We start from the raw sequence: 18,572 nt of genomic DNA, 5'->3' as shown, positions 1-18,572 counted from the left end.
CACCTGGTCTGTTAAGGTATTTGCAATCTGAGATCAAGGAGGATCAAGATTGGTAGCCATAAATCGACTTCTCCTCCATAAATCTGTCCAAGCCCCTTTTAAAGCTATCCAGGTTAGTGGCCATCACCACCTCCTGTGGCAGCATATTCCAAACACCAATCACACGTTGCGTGAAGAAGTGTTTCCTTTTATTAGTTCTAATTCTTCCCCCCAGCATTTTCAATGTATGCCCCCTGGTTGTAGTATTGTGAGAAAGAGAGAAAAATTTCTCTCTGTCAACATTTTCTACCCCATGCATAATTTTGTAGACTTCAATCATATCCCCCCTCAGCTGCCTCCTCTCCAAACTAAAGAGTCCCAAACGCTGCAGCCTCTTTTCATAGGGAAGGTGCTCCAGTCCCTCAATCATCCTTGTTGCCCTTCTCTGCACTTTTTCTATCTCCTCAATATCCTTTTTGAGATGCGGCGACCAGAACTGGTCGTATCTTGGTGGACTCCTGTTTTGTGGCATTTAATTCACTTCCTGAGCAGCAAGTCGGTGCTGCTGCTTCTACTAGATCTAACAGCAGTTTTCAACATGGCCGATTATGATCTTCTGATACATCTATAGAAGCTCACGAGCAGGATATTGGGATAAATACAATCAAATGCCAGAATCGAAAAATTGTGCCATCGTGGCTTTTTACTACAACTCAGAGCAAATCCTCGGATGATGCAAAATGCAGATTGTGCAAAGAAGCTGATGAAACTGTAGATCATGTCCTCAGCTGCTGCAAAAAGATCGCCCAGACTGAGTACAAACAGAGGCACAACTCAGTGGCCAAGATGATCCACTGGAATTTATGCAAGAATTACAACATTAGGACAGCTAAAAAGTGGTGGGAACATTGTCCAGAGAAAGTCATGGAAAATGAGAAGGACAAGATCTTGTGGGACTTTTGAATCCAAATGGGCAAACTGTTAGCACGTAACACCAGACATCAATGATCGAGGACAAGAAAGCGACCATCATCGACATAACAATACCTGGTGACAGCAGGGCTGATGAAAAAGAACACGAGAAGGTCACTAAACGCCACGATTTGAAAATCGAGTTACAGCGACTATGGCACAAACCAGCTGAGGTCGTTCCAGAGGTAATTGGCAGTGTGGGAACCATTTCGAAAACACTAGGGTGGCACTTGCAACATTCTCAAATCAACAAAATCAACATCTGACAGATTCAGAAGGCAGCCCTGCTGGGACCCACACAAACACGACGCCGATACGACTACCTAGGCCTCTGAGTGGGGCTCCAATTGTAATGAAAGGCCGATAACAACCAGCTACAGAACTGGCAGCTGTGATATTAAACAAAATTAAATAACAACAACAATACCGCCAATGAAGATTAAAATTAGATTCAGAGGAACTGAACGAATAGGGAATGACATTCAAGAGTCAAAATGTTGATGGGCTCTAAAGTGCTCAAAAGGACACAAATTGAGTTGTTGTATTGCGGACCAACATGGCTACCCCCTGAAACCATCTGTGCGGGTACCTGTAACTGATGGGTGATGAACAAGACCGTTTTCGACTTCAGGTGCTTCCGTATTGCGCTGTTGAAGATGTGGTTCCCAACGTGGGCATCCAAGGCACTGAGAGGGTCATCGAGGATATAAATGCTGTTCTCGCTGTACAGGGCTCGGGCAAGGCTAATCCTCTGGCGCTGTCCCCCGCTCAGGTTTGCGCCACGTTCACCGATCTAAGAGCAACATACTTTTTGAAGTGTCGTTTCCGATTGACTGTTTTCCGGGCTCTGTGGCTGTGAGCTGGTAGTTTTTGCTCCTAGCACAGGGATCTTCAAACTATGGCCCTCCAGATGTTCATGGACTACAATTCCCATCAGCCCCTGCCAGCATGGCCAAGTGGCAGGACTGATGGGAATTGTAGTTCATAGTTTGAAGACCCCAGTCCTAGCAAAACATTAGGAGCAAAACCAACCAGACTACGGCAATGCAGTCTGAAAAACCCACAACAGCCAGTTGATTCTGGCTGTGAAAGCCTTCGACAACATGTTGCTTTTGGGATTATAGTTGTTGCAAGATGAAGGACCTGGTTTTTATTGTCACGTCCTGTCCTTTCTCTGAAGGGCACAGCACACTAGTTGTACAACGATCCAATGAAACAGGCTTAACCAGTGAGATTTGGGTTTGCGTTGCAGGAGCAGCAGTGGCGTAGGAGGTTAAGAGCTCGTGTATCTAATCTGGAGGAACTGGGTTTGATTCCCAGCTCTGCTGCCTGAGCTGTGGAGGCTTATCTGGGGAATTCAGATTAGCCTGTGCACTCCCACACATGCCAGCTGGGTGACCTTGGGCTAGTCACAGCTTCTCGGAGCTCTCTCAGCCCCACAGGGTGTTTGTTGTGAGGGGGGAGGGGCAAGGAGATTGTCAGCCCCTTTGAGTCAGAAAGGGGGGATATAAATCCAAACTCTTCTTCTTCTTCTGCATAGAACTACTCGATACGGAAGAGAAAGGAGTTTGGATTTATACTCCACTCTCCTATAAGGAGTCTCAAAACAGCTTACAAATTCCTTCCCTTCTTCTCCCCACAATAAACACCTTGTGAGGCAAGTGGGGCTGAAAGTTTTTTTGAGAGAACCGCGACTGGGCCAAGGTCACCCAGCAGGCTTCATGTGTAGGAGCAGGGAAACAAATCCAATTCATCAGATAAGAGTCCATCAGGAAACAAATCCAGTTCACCAGATAAGAGTCCGTCGGGAAACAAATCCAGTTCACCAGATAAGAGTCCGTCGGGAAACAAATCCAGTTCACTAGATAAGAGTCCGTCGGGAAACAAATCCAGTTCACCAGATAAGAGTCCGTCGGGAAACAAATCCAGTTCACCAGATAAGAGTCCGTCGGGAAACAAATCCAGTTCACCAGATAAGAGTCCGTCACTCATGTGGAGGAGTGGGGAATCAAACACGGTTGTCCAGAGTAGAGTCCACCATTCTTAACTAGTACACCACACTGGAGCTACAGACTATGTTTTCTTCCACAACTCTCTGCCCCTTGTAGAAATTCAGCATTTTTTGGATCTCATGATAATGGTCAGATTATTTGAAAAAATAGCACCTCAGAAGTAGCCAAATAGTCTTCAGGACAGAAGTCCTCCTGAATGAAGTCTCTCTCTTCCAAAGTACAACCATGAATCAAAACGAACTAAAAGTGGCTAAAATATACTAGATAAAACAAAAGGTCAAGGGAGGAACAGGCAGTCGCTAGTAGCTTGCAAGATGGTGTCAGGCTCTCTTCCTTTCCAAAATGCTGTCTTTGGGGCAGATTTGTGGAGAGGAAGAAGCTCTTAGCCATTTTTCTTAGGAAAAACGTTTAGATTCTAATCAAATTTTTACTCGACCAGGGAATGACCTATTGTCTGAATCAACCACTAACAGGCCAGATAATCATTTCACAGCCAGTGAAAGAAGAAGCGATTCAAGATTCAAACTCACATCTGGATCCAAATCCCTACTCTACGAAATTTGCTGGGTGATTTGGAACCAAATTCTCAGCCTGGGCCCACCTTGTGATGGCAGGAAAAGTAAAGGAACTGCGGGCACGGACCCAAGCTCCCTGGAGAATGGGCAGTGAAACCAAGCTATTATTGTCTAACACAGGGGTCTCCAAAGCTTCTCAGCCTGAAGGCACCTTTGGAATCATTCTTACACTGGATGGTGGTTACCACCTCCAAACGAGGAGGAGGAGGGAGGAAGGAGGAGCAGCAGTATGGATTTACGCGCCACCTTTCTCCCCTGCAAGGAGACTCAAGGGGGCCTACAAGCTTCTTTCCCTTCCTCTCCCCACAACAGACACCTTGTGAGGTAGGTGGGGCTGAGGGAGTTCTGAAATAACTGTGACAAGCCCAAGGGCACCCAGCAGGAAGGTAGGAGTGCGGAAACACATTTGGTTCACCAGATAAGCCTCTGCCACTCAGGTGAGGAGTGGGGAATCAAACCCAGTCCTCCAGATTACAAACCACCTACTCTTCACCACTACACCACAAGAGCAGAGCTAACCCCAAAATGTTAGGGCAGTGGTGGCGAACCTTTGGCACTCCAGATGTTATGGACTACAATTCCCATCAGCCCCTGCCAGCATGGCCAATTGGCCATGGTGGCAGGGGCTGATGGGAATTGTAGTTCATAACATCTGGAGTGCCAAAGGTTCGCCACCACGGTCTTAGGGAGTAAGGTCAGGCATAACTCTAATAGTAACTTTTCAACATTTCAAGCAGAAACTCTGCTTAACAGGATGCCTTTCAAACCTGGCCTAACCGGATTCCTACAACAACTGGATTCATTCACAGAGAATTTACTCCAGGCAGTAGCCAGAAAATCACTGTGCAAAAGAAATAAGGAGTAAAGGAGTCTCTTAATCAGTTAAAAGCTTCAGAGTAGGCTGAGGAAGTTTTTAGACTAGACTAGCACAAAAATCTGGGCCGCTGGTTCTCTGCAGACACTCCCATTGCTTATCAGACCTTCGAAGAAATTATATTCTTCATTTGCTATGAAAGACTTCAAAACTGCCCATTTGCAGTATAATGCGATACTGTACACAGCTTTAAGTGCTAAATAATGCCCTTTTTTGTACTGTTGGATACTGTTACGCTGTGACTGGATTTTTGTACGGTGTATTTTTACATATTGTATTTGGATATTCCCACTGCAATTTCATAGCATTGTAACCTTGGGGTTATTTTTTTTAATGGTTGTAGGTTTTTCATAACCTTTGGCTGTATGCAACTGGATTCTTACCTCTGTCAGGTCTCCATTTGGCAGGATAGCCAGGTCAGGTCTGAGGCAGCAGTCACTCAGCACAGTGTTGTACCTAGAAATACATACATGTAATGTGTATATATTTAGAAAACAACAATTGTCTGCCTCTTCCGAGCAACCTTGGACTTCTTTGGTGGTCTCCCATGCAAGTACTACCGTGTTTCCCTGAATATAACACAGTGTCTTATATTAATTTTTGCTCCCAAAGATGCGCTAGGTCTTATTTTCAGGGGATGTCTTATTTTTCTGTGTTCTGTTCGTCGGGCATGCTTCCAAACAAAAACTTTGCTACGTCTTACTTTCGGGGGATGCCTTATTTTTCGCACTTCAGCAAAACCTCTACTATGTCTTATTTTCAGGGGATGTCTTATATTCGGGGAAACAGGGTAACTGTGGCCAACCCTGCTAGGCTTCCAAGATCTGATGAGATTGGGCTAGCTGGGGCTGTTCAGGTCAAGTTATTTTATATATGTGTAGGCTACATAGCCCATTTTAAATGCTGTTGTAATGTTCACCACCCTCAGGGCTCCCAATTTGGGTAGAAAGGTGGTGTAGAAATATTTTAAGTAAATAGAAGAAGAAGAAGAAGAAGAAGAAGAAGAAGAAGAAGAAGAAGAAGAAGAAGAAGAAGAAGAAGAAGAAGAAGAAGAAGGAGAAGGAGAAGGAGAAGGAGAAGGAGAAGGAGAAGGAGGAGGAGGAGGAGGAGGAGGAGGAGGAGGAGAAGGAGGAGGAGGAGGAGAAGGAGAAGGAGGAGCAGGAGCAGGAGCAGGAGCAGGAGCAGGAGCAGGAGGAGGAGCAGGAGCAGGAGGAGGAGCAGGAGCAGGAGGAGGAGCAGGAGCAGGAGGAGGAGAAGGAGGAGGAAGAGGAGAAGGAGGAGGAGGAGAAGGAGGAGGAGAAGGAGTTTGGATTCATACCCCACCTTTCTCTCCTGTAAGGACTCAAGATGGCTTACAAGCTCCTTTCCTTCCTCTCCCTATGTGAGGCAGAGTGTGTTCCGAAGAACTGTGACTAACCCAAGGTCACCCAGCAGGAATGTAGGATTGTGGACACATATCTGGTTCACCAGATAAGTCTCTGTTGCTCAGGTGGAGGAGTGGGGAATCAAACCCGGTCCTCCAGATTAGAATCTACCTGATCTTAACCACTACACCCCCTCCTCACTTTGAATATGCTGAGTATTAACAAAAGCTAATTGTTCACTCTGGCTTACAGACCTTTCTTCGTCAAACTCCTTCCCAAAGAGGATGTTGTCTCTAAGGGTCGCGTTCAGAATCCAGGCCTGCTGGGCCACGTAGGCAAATGTTCCATCCACAGAAATGCTGCCTTCCAGCAGAGTCATCTGGAACGCAGAGCGGAAAGTCGAGGAGTGAGGCCACGCCACATGCAAGAAGCAAAAGTCTTACTCCTGAATTTACATCCCGTCCCCTCCCCACTGCTGCAAGATTAATCACACACTTTTGAGATCTGCCTGCCCAACCCTTAAGGCCTTTTAGCTTCTCCAGTGTGTCTCGCTTGACTGCCTCTTGTGGTCAGGGCATCAAATCAGACAATTCAGTTATCACATGGACTAAACGCACGTGGAACAAAATGTAGAAGCGGGCAACATAAGAACATAAGAACAAGCCAGCTGGATCAGACCAGAGTCCATCTAGTCCAGCTCTCTGCTACTCGCAGTGGCCCACCAGGTGCCTTTGGGAGCGCACAGGCAGGATGTGAAAGCAATGGCCTTCTGTGGCTGCTGCTCCAGAGCACCTGGTGTGCTCAGGCATTTGCAATCTCAGATCAAAGAGGATCAAAATTGGTAGCCATAAATCGACTTCTCTTCCATAAATCTGTCCAAGCCCCTTTTAAAGCTATCCAGGTTAGTGGCCATCACCACCTCCTGTGGCAGCATATTCCAAACACCAATCACACGTTGTGTGAAGAAGTGTTTCCTTTTATGAGTCCTAATTCTTCCCCCCAGCATTTTCAATGGATGCCCCCTGGTTCTAGTATTGTGAGAAAGAGAGAGAAATTTCTCTCTGTCAACATTTTCTACCCCATGCATAATTTTATAGACTTCAATCATATCCCCCCTCAGACGTCTCCTCTCCAAACGAAAGAGTCCCAAACGCTGCAGCCTCTCCTCATAGGGAAGGTGCTCCAGTGATGACAAGGGCAGAAATTCCCTACTTCCCTTGCAAACTAAGCAAAAACAGAACTGTGCGGCAACAGGAGAAGCCAACCGAGTCTCTCTCACCTGTCCCAAAATGGCTGAAATCAGTGAGGTCTTGCCACAGCCCACGCTGCCACAAATCCCGACAAGCTTCCCCTGGATTGGAGCACACCATGAATTAGTTACACAAATCAGTCCTTCCTCCTAGATCCCAGTGTAGCTACAGTTCAGCGTTTAATCATTTAACAAGTACACAAAACAGAACGAGCGGCGTTAGACAATGTCATGTGTCATCGGCAAGTGAAGGAGTTCACACTGCCTGGGTCAAAAGCCAACTGCCTAAGCTGGTGGTGGCGAACCTTTGGCACTCCAGATGTTATGGACTACAATTCCCATCAGCCCTTGCCAGCATGGCCAGGGACTGATGGGAATTGTAGTCCATGACATCTGGAGTGCCAAAGGTTCGCCACCACGGTGGGTGGGGGGGGGGGGGGGGTGGGGGGGGGGGTGGGTGGGGGGGGAGTGGGGTGGGGTGGTTCGGGGGGGGGTGGGGTGTTGGGGGGGGGTGGGGGGGGGGGGGGGTGGGGGGGGGGGGGGGTGGGGGGGGGGGGGGGTGGGGGGGGGGGGGGGTGGGGGGGGGGGGGGGTGGGGGGGGGGGGGGGTGGGGGGGGGGGGGGGTGGGGGGGGGGGGGGGTGGGGGGGGGGGGGGGTGGGGGGGGGGGGGGGTGGGGGGGGGGGGGGGTGGGGGGGGGGGGGGGTGGGGGGGGGGGGGGGTGGGGGGGGGGGGGGGTGGGGGGGGGGGGGGGTGGGGGGGGGGGGGGGTGGGGGGGGGGGGGGGTGGGGGGGGGGGGGGGTGGGGGGGGGGGGGGGTGGGGGGGGGGGCCTGCCAGCATCATGCTGGCAGGGGATGATGGGAACTGTAGTCCACAACATCTGGAGGGGCGCCAGTTTGACACCTGTGCTCTGGACAGCTTGCCCTCGCGTGTCTTGGATTTCCGGGTTTGCAAGATGAGGCTGGCTCATTAAGAACACCGCAGCGGCCGAGAAGGGGCAGAAATTTTTCTCGACGAACATTTAGAGCAGTGATTCCCAAAGTGGGTGCCCCCGCCCCCTGGTGGGTGCTGCAGCGATCCAGGGGGGGCGGTGATGGCCACAGGTAGAAACATTAATACCTATATCTTTCTGTTTAATTGCTATTAAAAAAATTTAAAAAAAATTAATTTCCAGGGGGCGCTAAGTAATATTTTTTTCTGGAAAGGGGGCGGTAGGCCAAATAAGTTTGGGAACCACTGATTTAGAGGGAAGAAAAGCAGAATATTCGGTCGTGCGAGGGTTTGGCAGTTTGGAGCCCCTGGGGACTTTTAAGAAAACCAAGCCTCTTTATCATGTTTTCCACCACATCCATTCACTCCAAGACACTCTTGGAAGATTCAACAATGCTCGTCAAACAATTCAGACAGAAAAATCAGCATGGAGACAAATGAAAAGTCAAAACAGTCAAGCCAGTTAGTTAACCAGGATTTCAAACAACGCTGCCATTTCCCATAGGCTTTCACTCCTAACACCTGGAAGAGAGTGTGTGTGTGAAGTGCTATCAAGTTGCTCCCAATTTATGGCAACCTTATGAGTTAACCTAACTAATCCACTAACCTGGATAGCTTTAAAAGGGGCTTGGAGAAGTCGATTTATGGCTACCAATCTTGATCCTCTTTGATTTGTGCAGGATGTGAAAGCAATGGCCTTCTGTGGCTGTTGCTCCCAAGCACCTGGACTGTTTGCCATCTCAGATCAAAGATCATTTGCCATCTCAGATCAAACAGGATCAAGATTGGTAGCCATAAATCGACTTTGATCTGAGATGGCAAATGCCTAAACAGTCCAGGTGCTCGGGAGCAACAGCCGCAGAAGGCCCTTGCTTTCCCATCCTGCACGTGAGCTCCCAAAGGCACCTGGTGGGCCACTGCGAGTAGCAGAGAGCTGGACTAGATGGACTCTGGTCTGATCCAGCTGGCTTGTTCTTATGTTCTTATGAGTTAATCTCCAAAACATGCTATCGTTAACAGCCTGGCTCCGGTCTCGCAACCGGAGGGACATGGCTTCATTTAGAAAACCTGATTTCTGTTTCCAACCCAATTCTGCTGCTGGAAAAAATCAGTTTAGATCCAACTCAATGGAGTATACACTTCAAATGTTGGAAAGATGTCCCAAGAACCCTTGTACTGGTGTGAGTTCTACAGCGGAACGAAGTTGATATGGAAAAAACTGCCTAAAGATTTGAAGCTTGGAAATCACAACTTTAAAGAAGTCCATTACTGTAAGCTAGGACAGTGATGGTGAACCTTTTCGAGATTGAGTGCCCAAACTGCAACCCAAAACCCACTTATTTATCACAAAGTGCCGACACGGCAATTTAACCCGAATATTAGGTTTTAGTTTAGAAAAACAGGTTGGCTCCGAGGCATGCGTTACTCAGGAGTAAGCTTGGTGGTAGTCGGTGGCTTGGCTTTGAAGCAACTGTACAACTCTTCCAACGGGTAGATCATGACCCTAGGAGGGTTTACACAGAAGGAAGCCCCATTGCCAGCAACAGAGCTTACTCCCGGGTAAAGGATCACACTTTAGTTCTTCGCATGAAAATCAGTGGGGTTTAACAGTGCTTAACAGGGTTACCTACACTGCTTCCCCCAAACTAGGTTTTGATTTAATGCTAATAATCAAGGCCAGCAGCCCAGGCCAGCCTAGATGTGTGTGTGTGTGGGGGGGGGGGGGGGCTCTGTTTGTGCATACCCACAGAGAGGGCTCTGAGTGCCACCTCTGGCACCCGTGCCATAGGTTCGCCATCACTGAGCTAGGAGATTGCGTGGATCCTTCTGTCCACAACCTAGTGAGAATGGAACTTGCATGCACTGCATTTATTTCAGTTTTGAAAACTCACACCTAAAAGACTCATGTGTCACGTATCTCATGTGTCCTTTCAACTGAATTTAATTTTAATGAATGAAAGGAACTGAACTTGCTCAGTACGTAAAGAGCAAGTCTGTACATCACAGCCAGAAGGCCAAGATTTGCGAGTCTCGAATCCAGTTTCAGAGGTCAACCATACTGCTTTGCAATACAAGAGCTATTTTCAAGTCTAGCAAGACCTCGGAGACCAGAAAAGACTCAGAGATTTCCATTCCTAATTGTCCTGATGAAGGGAGTTGGACTCTTGATAGCTTATCCCTATTCATTTTGTTCATCTCTAAGGTGCTACAGGGCTCAAATCTAAGGTTCAAAACTTGCTAGCCTAGACTGCACTCCCGGTATACAAGGAGCTACAAACATGACAAGAAGAAGGTTTCATTGTAAAACAACAAGAATTTCCTCCCACAAAGAAGAAGAAGAAGAGTTTGGATTTATATCCCCCTTTCTCTCCTGCAGGAGACTCAAAGGGGCTGACAATCTCCTTGCCCTTCCCCCCTCACAACAAACACCCTGTGAGGTGGGTGGGGCTGAGAGAGCTCCGAGAAGCTGTGACTAGCCCAAGGTCACCCAGCTGGCGTGTGTGGGAGTGTACAGGCTAATCTGAAGTCCCCAGATAAGCCTCCACAGCTCAGGCGGCAGAGAGGGGAATCAAACCCGGTTCCTCCAGATTAGATACACGAGCTCTTAACCTCCTACGCTACAAAGAGCTACAAACATGACAAGAAGAAGGTTTCATCATAAAACCACGTGAATTTCCTCCCACAAACTATGTTTATTGTTAAAGGCCTCAAATCCACTAACACAATATAGCAAACAAAAAACAAAAAAAAAACAATCACTCACCTTAAAACGGTCAACAGCAACAGATGCTTCAGACAAGGACTTCACTGAAATAGGCGTGACTTTCAGAGCAAAGGTCATTGAATTGAACACTGTGACGACTGTAAATGCCTGAAAACACAGTTGGGAAGAGTACTTTTAGTTGCAGTATCTACTGATGAATGGGACACTGCCAAGGAAGTCCAAGGTTGCGGCGCAGAGGCAGGCAATAGCATTAGAACGTAAGAACAAGCCAGCTGGATCAGACCAGAGTCCATCTAGTCCAGCTCTCTGCTACTCGCAGTGGCCCACCAGGTGCCTTTGGGAGCTCACCTGCAGGAGGTGAAAGCAATGGCTTTCTGCGGCTGTTGCTCCCGATCGCCTGGTCTGCTAAGGCATTTGCAATCTCAAATCAAAGAGGATCAAGATTGGTAGCCATAAATCGACTTCTCCTCCATAAATCTGTCCAAGCCCCTTTTAAAGCTATCCAGGTGAGTGGCCATCACCCCCTCCTGTGGCAGCATATTCCAAACACTAATCACACGTTGCGTGAAGAAGTGTTTCCTTTTATTAGTCCTAATTCTTCCCCCCAGCATTTTCAATGAATGCCCCCTGGTTCTAGTATGGTGAGAAAGAGAGAAAAATGTCTCTCTGTCAATATTTTCTATCCCATGCATAAATTTATAGGCTTCAATCTATAAAATTATTTTTTATTTTTTATTTTCAGTAGCAAACTACTACTGAATATCTCTTGCCTTGGAAACCCTAGAGGGCTGTCATAGGTTAGCTGCAACTTGATGGCCCCTTCCAGTGGCGTATCAGCCTGGGGACAAGGTGCAAAATTGGCCCCCCACATGACCTTTGCGAAGGAGGCAGCAGGGAGTCCCGCTGCCTCATCGTGTTTGGGTTCCCTCAGCCCTGCCCATGTCATCATTGGGCTGCCCCAAGCCCTGCCCCCAGCCTCCGTGCTTATAAAAGCACCTCTCCGGAGGCTGGCAGTGGCTTCTGCCTTCCCCAGGCTCTGAGGAGGGCAGAAGCTGGGCTGAGGCGAGGGAGGGAGGGAGCATGCCCAGAGAAGGTTTGTCTCCGAGCTCCATTTTCCCCTCATACACCTCCGGCACCTTTCACTTCCAAGATACACTCTCTTTTAGGGTCCTTTTCAAATGAAGCAGAAGCTTTTCACACGAACGAAAGTTTTACAACCGGCCTGAATTCAGCTGGTGAATGGAGACCCACCCCCAAAACCCGTCAAAGAAAGGAGAGCAGAAGCATCTCTTCTTCCATCCCAATGCAGGACATATAAACCACACTGGGTTCGTTCTGCTGCTAGCCAGCAGGCACGGCCCTTTCCGTGCCCATCTGGTTTCCATTCCATGAACTTCCAACACTGGAATTTGTGCCAAGGAGACAGAGACGTGAGGGGGCTATTAACTGATTTAAAAAATAAAAATAAACTATCATTGGAAGCCGCCTTGAACCATAGGGAAAGAAGAAGAAGAAGAGGAGGAAGAGGAGGAGGAAGAAGAAGGGGAAGAGGAGGAGAAGAGGAGGAGGAGGAGGAGTTTGGATTTATATTCCCCCTTTCTCTCCTGCAGGAGACTCAAAGGGGCTTGCTTACAATCTCCTTGCCCTTCCACCCTCACAACAAACACCCTGTGAGGTAGGTGGGGCTGAGAGAGCTCCGAGAAGCTGTGACTAGCCCAAGGTCACCCAGCTGGCGTGTGTGGGAGTGTACAGGCTAATCTGCATTCCCCAGATAAGCCTCCATAGCTCAGGTGGCAGAGCTGGGAATCAAACCCGGTTCCTCCAGATTAGATACACGAGCTCTTAACCTCCTACGCCACTGCTGCTCCATGTTAATAAACATGTTAATTTTTTTTAAAGAAATAACAAGGAATAGGGGGCAGCCTATAAACCCTTATGCTGGAGGATGATCCCCGTGTTCCTGCCCCGCCCCCCCATCCACCAACACCACACAGCCAACACAGTAACATGCAGAAGATTCTCAAACCATGCGCTGTTTCCCTATCTGAAATACACATGCCCATCAGAGATGACAAATTACCTGAGCGGCGGTGAGGTCATAGCCGAGCAACATGTGGACAGAGAAGGTCACCACGCTGGCAATAACCACAACGATGGGTGCCACCCCCACGGTGATGCTCTGGAAGTAGCCAGCCCGCTCCAAGATCTTGCGTTCCTCCTCTCTGATTTCTGTTAACACAGAATAGACCCCCACACACAAACATACACGTGAAGTGACATGTAAAGCAGCAACGAAAACACTCGGCAATACAATTAACTGGCTGTTGTGGCTTTTCCAAGCTATGCGGCTGTGGTCTGGTAGTTTTAGCTTTTAAAGTTTTGCCTGCATCTGTACATAGCATCTTCCAAGGCATGTCAAGGTAAGATGTGTTGGCACAGGAAAATCCACAACAGCAAGTATAATTTACTTAGACAACTTTTTGAAAGCTCCTACTTTGTTGATTGTGGTGGGTTTTCCGGGCTGTGTGGCCGTGGTCTGGTAGATCTTGTTCCTAACTGGTTGTTGTGGATTTTCCAGGCTGTGTGGCCGTGGTCTGGTAGATCTTGTTCCTAACTGGTTGTTGTGGGTTTTCCAGGCTGTGTGGCCGTGGTCTGGTAGGTCTTGTGCCTAACGTTTCGCCTGCATCTATGGCTGGCATCTTCAGAGGAGTATCACAGAGAGAAGTCTGCTATACACTGTGTACAGTGAGAAGGGAAAGTTTAGTGGGGTATATATTGTCCATGTCCCAGGGTGGGGAACCAATCAGTAAGTGTTTGGGTGGAACTCGCTATGCGAAGGTGTGGTTGACTGCATTGTAATGCAGGTGGGGTTTTTCAGTCCAGGGAGTGATTCACATTTGCATTCCCTGCAGCAGCCACAGTCTTAGTGAATGCAAACTCTGTCTCTGGATGGAGTCCATTGTCCATGAACCTAGCATGCCCTTGGCCTTTGATTCTGGTATTTTTAAGTACTGGTAGTCAAGTTCTGTTAATTCTCAGAGTCTCTTCCTTCTTGTTGAAGTTTTCTTGGTGCCTGGGGATTTCAATGGCCTCCCTGTGTAGTCTGGCATAGTAACCTTCCGAGTTGTCCACAATTTCAGTGTTTTCAACTCCTACTTTGTCATTCACAGTATTACAGCTGCACCCATAAGCCAAATATATAGCAGAAAATGAAGACTGGATCATTCTTTCCACCAGGGAAATTTCAAATCATTTTATTTGAGTAGCTTCATTTTAGAGAGATAGTATAGAACAGTGATGGCGAACCTTTTTGAGTCCGATTGCCCAAATTGCAACCGAAAACCCACTTATTTATCGCAAAGTGCCAACATGGCAATTTAACCTGAATACTGTTTTAGGATAGTACAAACGATTGGCTCCAAGGCGCGCGTTACTCGGGAGTAAGCTTGGTGGTAGTCGATGGCTTTGCTTTGAAGCAACTGTGCAACGCTTCGAACGGGTGAATCACAACCCTAGGAGGGTTTACTCAGAAGCAAGCCCCATTGCCAGCAACCGAGCTTACTCCCAGGTAAAGGATCGCGCTTTAGTTCTTCCCATGAAAATCAGTGGGGTTTAACAGTGCTTAACAGGGTTACCTACACTGCTTCCCCAAAACTACTGTAGGTCTTAGGTTTAGTGCTAATAATCTCCCTGAAATAATTGCACTATTATCACATGACGAACTCTGTGCCCACGTGCCCACAGAGAGGGCTCTGAGGTTCGTGCCATAGGTTCGCCACCACTGCCCTAGAAGTATGCCTGGGTGCTCAACTCTGGCGCTTCAGATGTCCATGGACTACAATTCCCATCAACCCATGTCAGCCCAGCCAATTTGGCCATGCCAACAGGGGCTGATGGGAATTGTAGTCCATGGACATCTGAAGCACCAGAGTTGGACACCCCTGAAGTACGCTAAATAAGGTATTTAAAAATCTACATAGCTCGGGTGAGATTTTTTAAGACTAGCTTCCCAAGCAATTCAAGCGCACCAAATTGGTATATGAAGCTTCTTCTATCACAGAATCAAACACAGAAATGTGTGTGGAAGGGGGAGGGGTCTGAGAAATTATTTGATGTTTAATATGGTAGGCAAAGAGCACAAAATGCTCTAATAGCTCCCATTTACTTTGCCGGCAGGTGGATAAAAAGTTATTGTCAATGAAAATAGAAACCGATACTCACTCTGAACATTCTGAGAAAAGGCCTTCACCCAGGCGTACATTTTGATAAACTTTATGTAGTTAAGAACTTCGTTCATTTTCTGGACACGCTCGTCCGTCGCTGACACGCATTTTCTTCTGAAATAGGCCGTGAAGCGGGACGCAAACATCTGGGGGGGAAACGCAATATAACGAACAGAATCAAAGGCGCTCCGGGCTCCTTCTCAGCACGCTAAGGGGAAAAAAATAGTCTGGACAATTAAACGAGGTATTAATATTGATAGTGGTATATCGAGACCACATCGAGACCGAGGTATTAATATTGATAGTGGTATATCGAGACCGCATCACCCCATATGTCCCTGTACGGCCTCTTCGTTCAGCGGAGGCCAATTTACTGGTGGTCCCTAGCTCCTCAATGATACGGCTGGCCTCCACGTGGGCCAGGGCCTTTACGGCTCTGGCCCCAGCCTGGTGGAACGCTCTTCCACCAGCTGTCCGGGCCCTGCGGGACCTCACTGAATTCCGCAGGGCCTGTAAGCGGAGTTGTTCTGCTGGGCCTTTGGAGGGACCAGCCGTTGCCCCCCCCCCCCCCCCGCCCGGTCCTTTACATCTGGGCCTCTTGCCATCTTGGGACTTGCCGTTCCTCCCTCTTGAGAGAGGATTTTGGAAAAATGGGGCTGCTGGACGCCATTCTTATTTATTAGTCTTTATTTTTATCGCTGTTTTTAAAGGTTTTAGTCGTTTTATCTTTATATGTGACTGTCCGTTGTACATTGCCCAGAGCCCTTCGGGGATGGGGCGGTATAAAAGTTGAAATAAATAAATAAATAAATAATATATTTTTGTTTAAATGTATTCAACTTTTATCTCCTATTGGTAGCATGGATTGTTGTAAAATACCTTGAGCTTGGCTTTCGCTGAGAAAGGGTGGGATATAAATCTACTGAAGTGAAGTAAAAAGATAATGGGCTGTTAACAAACTACACCCTTTCCACTACCAAAATCAAGGACCTGTAACAGGAATAAATGCATAGTTTCCCACTTATCCCAAAACACCCTTCTCTTTTCCCTTTATTTTTTATACCAAATATTAGACTGTAAAGACAAGTCCTTGTTGTTAGCAGCCTACCCAATAAAACACCATACCCACTAACGAAGAAGTATCTAGTAATAACTGGAAAATGCATTTATGATGATGCTGGAATTCCCCAACCCCAGGATGATGACGAAGTGGTTTTGGGGAAAGGACTATGTCATAGGAGTCTCTGCCTACTAATAAAAAGCATTGCGAAGAACCCATGAAGGCTGAGATGACCAACTCCCTTTTCATTCCTTCTGCTATGGCTATGGTTTCCTGGTGAGTGATTGAATTGCAAAATCAATGCAGCATGATAAGGGTTAACCTTCATAGGAGGGAACAGCCGCCTACTTAAGCAGTGAGCCACGTGTGAAACACGGACATTCTGACTTCTCCCCTTTCTTAAAAAAAGTTCCAAAGTAAATAAGTAAACAGGAAAGACGAAAAGAGCAGCCAATTCTTAACAGTAGGAGCACCTATTCACCAGATTTATATCCTGCCCTTGTGCTTAAAAAGTACTCAGGGAGTCTCACAAAACAAAGTAGGAATAGTAAAACTAACAGCAGCAATAAGACCAGGATCGCAAGCTGAGCTAAACAGTGTAAGAGCAGCAGTTAAAAACCCTTTCCGGACATATGCAAATTAAGATTCAAAAAGCTGTTGAAACTCTCAAAAGCAGCCACAGAAAAAATGATAAGCACCATAAAACTACACTACTTCACATAATTGCTTAGTATCTTTTTAGGTATCTGGGTTGAATTTACTGAAAATAACATCATCCACTGAAATCAGGTGACTAGCGTTCTGATATTGCTCTATGTCAGACTGGGCATTATACGGCCCGCGGGCCACATCCGGCCCACTGGATGACCCTGACTGGCCCCCCTGCCGTGCTGGGGAGCGAGGCGCCTTTGAAAGCCCCACAGAAGCCAGTTGCCTTGGCTGCCGGCTTCTGCGGGGCTTTCAACAGCGCCTCGCCCCCCTGCCTTTTGGCCCGGCCCTCCACAATATTTTCTGTTTCTTATGCGGCCCCATGGAAAAAATAATTGCCCACCCCTGCTCTATGTGGATGACACCAACATTTTCTCCTGCGCTAGAGTTGATCCACAAGGGGTCTTGTGAATCTTTTGCAGTTACTGCCTAGGAGAAAGCTTGGTGATTAATGATTACAAATCCAATATTTTATTCTTTACCAAAAACAGGAGACTGAGCCCCATACAGTGGCCAGTTAACAGGTTCAATGTCAACCAAGTTCAGACCTTCATGCAACCCACGCCTGCATGCTGAAGATCACCTACTCACCATTGCTGGGTAGAAGAGGATGAAGACCGCTGATCCCAAGAAGCCAGTTGGTCCCAGAATGATAACATTATAGATCATCCCTAGGATGGCAACAATAGGACCACCTGCCAGCAAACTGCCAACAGCTGCAGCCTCAAACATTCTCTGTCCATCGTTCGAGCATACGTTTATGAGCTGAAACACACACACACACGTGCGCAATTTAAAGAGAAGAACACCGGAAGAGCCCTGCTGGGTCAGACCAGTGGTCCACCTAGCTCAGCATCCGATCTTTCACAGTGGTGAACACCAAAGCATAGAGGCTGAGGCCTTCAAAAAAACATCAGAAGAGCCCTGCCAGATCAGACCAGTGATCCATCTAAGACCTGCATCCTGTCTGACACAGTGGCCAACCCAGGTCCCCTGGAGGTCCAACAGAAGGCATAGACACTGAGGCCTTCATAAGAACATCAGAAGTGCTAGGATGGATCAGACCAGTGAAGGGCCATCTAGCCCAGCTTCCTGTCCCACACAGTGGTCAACCCAGTTCCTCTGGAGGTCCAACAGCAGTGAATAGAGACTGAGGTCTTCATAAGAACATCAGAAGAGCTCTGCTGTCCCAGACCAGTGAAGGTCCATGTAGTCCAGCATCCTGTCTCACACAGTGGCCAAGCAATTACCCTAGAGCCGTGGTGGCGAACCTTTGGCACTCCAGATGTTATGGACTACAATTCCTATCAGCCCCTGCCAGCATGGCCAATTGGCAGGGGCTGATGGGAATTGTAGCGCACAACATCTGGAGTGCCAAAGGTTCGCCACCACGGCTCTAGGGTAATTGCTTGGCCAATTGGCAGGGGCTGATGGGAATTGTAGCCCACAACATCTGGAGTGCCAAAGGTTCGCCACCACTGCCCTAGAGGTTCCTCAACAGGGCATAGAGGCAGAGGCCTTCCGTTGATGCTGCCACTTGGTCCTGGAATTCACAGGTTGATTGCTACGAACGTGGATGGAGAACAGTGACACAGGCACTTTTTGTAGGGGTAGCAACGAAATCACACCTCTTGTCTGGAAGCTGACTGAGAGTTCAAGCAGCTCCCTGTCACCAATACATAAAGATGTTCAGCCTTATCACAGGGTACAAGGTAATGGAGGGTGTTGTTGTTGCTGGTGGACTATGACAACCCTGAAGGTTTTCAAGGCAAGAGACACTTGGAGGCATGCCATTGCCTCCAGTGGTGGGATCCAAAAATTTTAGTAACAGGTTCCCACGGT

At 47.8% G+C, this 18,572-nt stretch overlaps 1 protein-coding gene across 1 annotated transcript in view; it reads right to left on the bottom strand.

Moving 5' to 3' along the window:
• Positions 1 to 17,491, bottom strand: part of ABCC5 (ATP binding cassette subfamily C member 5) — a 39,230-nt gene extending 21,739 nt beyond the window's left edge. The window contains exons 1-8 of the mRNA XM_048506963.1: positions 17,322 to 17,491; positions 14,961 to 15,108; positions 12,820 to 12,968; positions 10,674 to 10,886; positions 7,056 to 7,127; positions 6,031 to 6,155; positions 4,796 to 4,868; positions 1,541 to 1,744 (exon numbers count right to left, since the gene is read on the bottom strand). Coding sequence (XP_048362920.1) covers positions 1,541 to 1,744; positions 4,796 to 4,868; positions 6,031 to 6,155; positions 7,056 to 7,127; positions 10,674 to 10,886; positions 12,820 to 12,968; positions 14,961 to 15,108; positions 17,322 to 17,462 — 1,125 coding nt within the window. The 5' untranslated portion in view covers positions 17,463 to 17,491. The remainder of the gene's footprint in view (positions 1 to 1,540; positions 1,745 to 4,795; positions 4,869 to 6,030; positions 6,156 to 7,055; positions 7,128 to 10,673; positions 10,887 to 12,819; positions 12,969 to 14,960; positions 15,109 to 17,321) is intronic.
• Between the last annotated feature and the right edge of the window lie 1,081 nt (positions 17,492 to 18,572).

Source organism: Sphaerodactylus townsendi, linkage group LG08, assembly GCF_021028975.2.
Source record: "Sphaerodactylus townsendi isolate TG3544 linkage group LG08, MPM_Stown_v2.3, whole genome shotgun sequence".
NCBI classification, from domain to species: Eukaryota; Metazoa; Chordata; class Lepidosauria; order Squamata; family Sphaerodactylidae; genus Sphaerodactylus; species Sphaerodactylus townsendi.
The sequence above is the reverse complement of the archived record's forward strand: the minus strand, read 5'-3'. Positions and strand labels throughout refer to the sequence as shown.